Below are 7,112 nucleotides of genomic sequence, written 5' to 3'. Positions count from 1 at the left end.
TGATGTTCAGGTGTATATCAGTATGTAGTGTCTCTACTTTAAAGAGTCCTCTCCTGCTGATGTGTACTTTCACATTTTAGTGCACTCGAGCCGGTTTCTGAAACTTACCTACCCCACCTTTAAGTACAAAATTCCCCCTTAGTCTACTGACAATGAAATGACCCCAACACTTGCATGCAGATCAGAAACTTTAACAAACTTTTCATCAATGCTTGCCAATCTCTCGTGCAAACGGTCCTCAGGAGCCAAAATGCTATAGAGTCTATTATTTGTATAATTATCATTTCTTTACGTCACTTTTATTTGTATTTGTTGAACACTTCCGGTAATCGTCCCTTTGGTGTGGTTTGCGCTGACATTCTTTCTGTTGACCGTTATTGTGTGTTTGATTTTGTTTATTAAATATTGTTTCTTAAACTTCAGTTTGGACTTTCTCATTGAAAACGCGTCACAGGATGAAGCTAAACTTAGCCTCTTGGCGACTCAAATTGAAATGGGAATTGAGCCGCCACAATAATTATAAAGTTGGCTGATTTTCTCATGTGCACATTAAATAATCTGTGAGCATGGCAAACCGTTTGAGTATTTGTTCCATATCCTCCATATCGGACTGGATTTACTTCTACTAATTGTTACGTTAAATTACACGCAATCCAAAGTGCGATCAACCATAAAAATACAAACTGAAAACAACAAAAACTTAGAACAAGCCAAACCACTCTGAGTGTTATTAACAGATATGAGAAGCTTTTGTTTTTCTCCTGATATACTTGTTCTAATACTTGTCGTGCCAAAATGTGCTCTAACAGAAAGTGCCTTTTGAAGTAGGGATGTCCCGATCCCTTTTTTTGCTCCCGATCCGATTCCGATCATTTGATTTTGACAATTTGCCGATACCGATTTTTCCCGATCCGATCTTTATGCAATGCATTAAGAGGAAAAAAAGCATTCAAGTTGTCCCTTAAGGTTATTTTTTTATTTAAATTGGATATTCTATCCAACATGGATATAGCTTCTTTCTTTGACAGCAGCATTGGATCAGTTCAGTTGTGCAGCATTGGATCAAAACAAAATAAAGCTTTCAGTACTCGTTAGCTTACTGCTACAATTAGACACTGCGCCCACTCTGTTGCCAGATTTGAGAGAAATAGGCAGGTCTATGAAAACAAGCCCCAAAGAAGCAACACATACATGATGTTGTGTCATTTGAAACCAAAACTAAGAACATGGTCATTTTGTTTTGTAACATTGAATAAAAAATTTTTTTAAAAGTATTTTAAAAAAAAGAAAAGAAAAGAAATCCCGATCCCCGATTTTTTTCTCCGCGGATCGGATCGGGACATCTCTACTTACGAGTTGACTACTTTCTTTAACTAATCAACTAGGAAGACATATTTATTAGTTTTTTAGTATGAGGATGAAGATGAAGCCGCCACAGTGTCAGTGCATGGTGTGAGGGTGGCAATACAATATATGTTTTGTTGTTTTTGATCTGATAAAAAGTGTCGCCACCCAAATGATTGCCCATGCTGTGAGACCTGTGCTCGTACCCTGTACACGGTGATGGGTTTGAGCTGTTTGAAGACCATGTTCCTGGCCGGTTTGGAGCTGTAGCGCCATTTTGATTCCACAAACTTTAGCAGGGCTTCTCTAGCAACGTCCTCTGAAACTGTGGGGACCCTGAAGGAGAAGAAACACCCTGATCAGGTCTCACCTCTGAGGGAAATACAGTTACATTTAGGTAGGATAGAGCACTGAATCATCAGCGAAATAATCTGATATGATACGATACTTTATTGGTCAGATCAAGTCTGAAATGTGACTCACATCACAGCAGCTCCATGTGTAACATCAACAGACAAACATCAAGACACATGAAACACAAACAACAAACGGACTCAGAGAAGACGTGCTCTCAGTGCTGTTATGTTGAACATGACGTATAAATGATTGTGTGTTACTTGACTTCGGGCACCAGGGTGTTCTTGTTGAGTTCAGGCTGCGGGACGTAGGCAGGGGGAGGCGGGTACAACGGGTGGTCCCCCTCTAGAAACACACACATATAGGAGGTTATTGTTTGGGAAATGTTCAAAGAAAAAAACAAGAGAGGGTAGAAATGAAAGACTCACCTCCTTTGTGGCCCAGGTATCCGTGCACATCATCCAGGAAGCCAGGAGGGGGCGCCGAGGGTCCCTCCTCCGGGATGTTCGGATCAAAAGCACCTGAGGAAAGAAAAGCTCAGGTGTATATCAGTATGTAGTGTCTCTACTTTAAAGAGTCCTCTCCTGCTGATGTTCAGGTGTATATCAGTATGTAGTGTCTCTACTTTAAAAGAGTCCTCTCCTGCTGATGTTCAGGTGTATATCAGTATGTAGTGTCTCTACTTTAAAGAGTCCTCTCCTGCTGATGTTCAGGTGTATATCAGTATGTAGTGTCTCTACTTTAAAGAGTCCTCTCCTGCTGATGTTCAGGTGTATATCAGTATGTAGTGTCTCTACTTTAAAGAGTCCTCTCNCAAACGAAAGTTATTATACACCGACAAATATTACTAACTAGTTAATTACAAGAGTTTTAGACCATTTCCCGTGTTAGGACTGATCTGAACATATTTTGTCCATAGTACACTTAATGTAATCCGACCTTGTATCAGACTTACTTGAATCACATGAAATTTGGATGACACATCTTGTCTAATATTGACTGACTGGACTAACGACGGAACGTCATTGACGACGACGTCGAAACAAGGCTGTATTCGAGGACAGCACCAGGTGCTGACGGAGCAAATAGAGGTGGCAGGACGTCCGGACAGTAGTACCGCCGACGCGACGGACGTGGAGGTCTCTCTGACATCGTGAATACCACTTCTAGTCGTTGCTTCACGTGCAAGACGTAGTCGGAGTCGCCTCGCAATTGTACATATGACAAGAGACGATAAGTGCATTTCAGGTCACGATAGTACTGCTAGACTTCGTGAATAGCTGTCGTATTAACTGCCTTTCGTTTAGTCTCTCAGACTTGCTGTCCGTCGTCGTGATCTGTAGTTCAGTCCTAGCTAGTCCTTCGGTATTTGCATGTTGTGACATGTCTGTCTTTCTCCATTTCACTGAACAATTGGTTCACATGGAGATACCATGGAACTTACAGTTGGGCGTTTTGTCGTAAATTCATGTTTAGTGGATCAAAGGTAGCTTTACTCTGATTTGTTACGTCCTCAATTTAGACATCCGGTTCACATTGGTAAAGGTGTTTCTTGGTCTTTGGGTTGTGAAATCACACAGGGGGCGTCCTCGACAGACCTATCGCGACTCCGTGACACGTTATTGGAATATATACCGTAATTTTCGGACTATAAGGCGCACCTGAATATAAGCCGCAGCAGCTAAATTGAATGATGTGTACATATATAAGCCGCACTGGACTATAAGCCGCAGGTGTTTTAATGTTTAATTACCATATGTAAGGGTTCGTGCACAGAGGGGATTGTCGGGAAAGAGATGGCTGTTTGAGGAAGCTCCCATTTATTAACATTTCAACAAACAAGTTGCATATTTGCATAACGTATTCAAGTGTTACCATTTAGTGCAATAGTAGCTACAGAACATGTACTGTGCTGTGTAAACTGTACTGTATCACATAGCATTTCAGACACACAAACTTTTCAACTTTCAAACTTAAACTGTGCGCTCCCAGCGCACGTACCGGCAGTGATCTACAGCAGCGGTTTTCAACCAGTGGTACGGGGACAAACTGTCTCGCTCTCGTAATGTCTGTCTGTCTTGCTCTCGTTCTGTCTCTCGTACCACTCTCGGTTCCACTTTTACTTTTGCGCGCTACCTGTCTCACTCTTTTTCGGCCTCCAGCTTTTCCTGCTGGAGCCCGCCGCTTAAAGGTGGGGGGCGCGGACCGGCCATAGAGCCCATAGAGTTAAAGTTGGTGGACTGTAACCTGTAAAATCCATAGATTTAGGAGGTCCCCTAGTGGCCGTTAGCTGTAAAAATCCATAGATTAGCCGCACCGTTATATAAGCCGCAGCGTCGAAAAATGGGGAAAAAGGCGCGGCTTATAGTCCGAAAATTACGGTACTTTTAGTAGTCATTTTAAAGAAGAAGTACAAGATCAGAGTACTTCTTCCACCTCTTTAAGACTATTGTGAATGGCTGTGGTTCAATGTGCTAAATATGTACACTGCAAAAAACAAAAAAAAGAGTAGTAAAAGCAACTCACGACTCGTTTTATTTTGTGAAAGTAGCTCTCATCCTAAGAAAGGCTGGTGACCCCTGGCTTAGTGGGTGCACCTTGTATGGCAGCCGCTGCCAGTGAATGTGTGTGAATGCTGTATATGTAAAAGCGCTTCAAAACATGTTATTTGGTCCACGTACCATTTGAAATCATTTATTTATTTGATTAGGTTTAATGGCAGCCATCAGGGGCAAGTGTGATACGTTTGGGAAATGTTCTTATTTGTTGTGATATTGTTAGTTACACTCTATGTGCACCAACAGCCCCCGACTTGAATGATTTTCGCACAGCATAAGTTTTTGCAATCACTCAACACCCTGAACCCAAATGTAGGCCTAGCGCAGATAAAGCAGGTTATCCTCCTGAATAGGTCTCCTATAGGCAGAGAGCTGCAATTGTGAATGCATGCTGTCACCATGGCCCAATGCCCCAGATGAACATGAATGAATGTATAATGTAATAGGAAGAGGGGGGGCTCCTTTCACTTGCTAATAGGGTCAGCTGATCACACGAGGCATTTGCACAAGCTTCACCACGGTAACGAACAATAGATGGGGAAGACTCATGAATGAATCCTCACATGTGAGAGGAGACTACTCTTCATCACAGAGGAGCAATACTTCAAACACAAATAGGTGGAATAAATATTTGGCTGTAGTATTGTAAGTCACATTAACACAGTGTATGAGTGTTAGTGAGGGTGTGTTTGCGAGTACACAGCAGAACAATGTTACACTGTGTTCAACCCTCTTCCTGATCATCAGACAGATTCAGGAGGTTTGTCCTGAGTCACTCGCATATCAGTATCACACAGCTCTTCCAAGTTTTTAGCTCAGGGGCGTCCAAACATTTTTCAATGAGAGCCACATACAGAAAAACATACGAAGGGCTGGGCCCCTCACTAGAGTACACAAAGCCAGATTTAAGAAAACACGCATTACCCTCGGACAGCCCAGACTTTAGAAACTAGTCTTAGCTGCTGGACACTTAGCCCTGCAGCATGAGTGTACCCTTGGAGGCATTCAAGGTTATAGCAATTAACAGAGGTATGACACAACAAATGTTACCTTAATGAAGGCCACCCAGCTCTGGTGGCAGTACATGAAGTAGCCGCCCAGCGATGGCGTTAGCTGGCTTCGGTCAATGTAGTTGGAGAGCTCTGAGATTTCTTTCAGAAGGACTTTCTGCAAAAAGATGAGAACAGCGTTACCTACTGAATCAAATCTAAAATCAGATCCAGGGGGACAGCGTGTGTGGTGTCCTTCACCTTGAATGAGGCAGTGTAGCACTTTGACGGAGCCAGGAGCTTCAGCAACAGCTTCACAACATCCTTCTTTTTGGGCTGAATTATGTACACACTGTGGACGGTCCTCTTGTGCAGCTAGAGAAGAAAAAATACTCAACTCAGAACACTTTCTTTTGTAATCATTTCATTTTGAAAAGAGAAGACTGTTAATTGGCCAGTTGGTGCCATTTGAACTGCGGTTCCAACCATGGCCACAACAGACAGGCCCAGGTCAACCTGTCGGGGCTAAATTCTGCTGTTGGATCCTTTTGAGCCCACATCTACTGCCCACTGTGCATCGTGTGTATCCCCAGGTACTCTTAAGGATTATATGTACAGTAAATCAAATTACCAATACCTACTGATATTTAGTAAAGTGTAAATGAGGGTCCAAAGGGCTGTGTTTCAGTGAGCATTTTAGCAATTATTGATAAACATTTCACGCATCTTTAAGACAAATCTATTAGTCGTGGAAAGCAACAACGACATATCTAGATGGGATGACACTGCATGATCATTGAGTTTTCTTACTAAAACATGTCAATATGCAACAACAGAGAAATATGTGAGAAGTGTGGATCTGAGAGTCGAAATGCAGCATCTCTACAGAATTGTGCTAATTAACTGCAATTTCACTCTGGCTTTTCTATTAAAAAACCCAAAGCATGTGACCAGCTATGCATGTGACACACGAACACACTTTTTTTCTCTCCCACACTCACAGGGTTCCACCATGAGCACAGATATGACGCACTTGGTACTTTGAAGATCAGCTCTGACTTCAGATCTTTGAGTCAATATAACAAAAGTTGCATACGTTTCTGCTCCAGGAGAGAGCTGTGCAGTCACAAGGTGAGGGCGTTACTGTGCCGTGTGCAAAGGACACACTCCAAGTCTTTCATGCATAATTCAGACAGAAACACCAAGCTGTGGTTTCACAAAAGCTCTGTTAATGCATGTGTCAAAGCGGTACAATACTTCACTTCAACATGCAAGGTTAGATGAAATACCAGTCTTATCTGTCCTGCAGCAGGGAAGAATGCTCACTTCAGGACGAGACATTCTGCACAGCCCTAATTCAGTTTTCAGCTACAGTTGGACTATTCTCTGACCACAGGCAATGACAAATCAACAGTTGGGCTGAATCCAGCAGTAAGTGAGCTATTGTGGTCGGTTAATGAATTCAGCAATGGTGTATGCAAGGTCACAGAGCAGCTTCAAGGACAAATATTTGACAGGCACATTAAACACTAATGGGGGACAGAACCCTGGGTTACTGTTCATCATTCAGTGTGTTATGTTAGGGGTTTACAATGCTGAACATGCAAAGTACTAGGATCTTGTACTTAAGTAAAAGTGCAAGTAGCAGAGTGTAAGAATACTCGGTTACAAGTAGAAGTCCTGCATTCAAAATGTTACTCAAGTAAAAGTAGACATGTATTATCAAAATATACTTAAAGTACCAAAAGTAGTCATGGTGCAGATTGGTCCATTTCAGAATAATATATATGATATGTTTTATAATGATTGATCATGAAAGTGTTCTCAAAGCTGGTAAAGGTGCAGAGACTAGTTTGAAGGACAC

At 42.1% G+C, this 7,112-nt stretch overlaps 1 protein-coding gene across 1 annotated transcript in view; it reads right to left on the bottom strand.

Moving 5' to 3' along the window:
• The window catches only part of LOC104965192 (protein SSUH2 homolog), a 4,717-nt gene extending 1,864 nt beyond the window's left edge, over positions 1 to 2,853 (bottom strand). The window contains exons 1-4 of the mRNA XM_010794151.1: positions 2,769 to 2,853; positions 2,130 to 2,222; positions 1,962 to 2,046; positions 1,539 to 1,680 (exon numbers count right to left, since the gene is read on the bottom strand). Coding sequence (XP_010792453.1) covers positions 1,539 to 1,680; positions 1,962 to 2,046; positions 2,130 to 2,222; positions 2,769 to 2,853 — 405 coding nt within the window. The remainder of the gene's footprint in view (positions 1 to 1,538; positions 1,681 to 1,961; positions 2,047 to 2,129; positions 2,223 to 2,768) is intronic.
• Positions 2,854 to 7,112: the final 4,259 nt, after the last annotated feature.

Source organism: Notothenia coriiceps, unplaced genomic scaffold, assembly GCF_000735185.1.
Source record: "Notothenia coriiceps isolate Sejong01 unplaced genomic scaffold, NC01 NC01_scaffold00037244, whole genome shotgun sequence".
NCBI lineage: Eukaryota > Metazoa > Chordata > Actinopteri > Perciformes > Nototheniidae > Notothenia > Notothenia coriiceps.
This window is presented reverse-complemented; position numbering and strand designations above follow the sequence as displayed.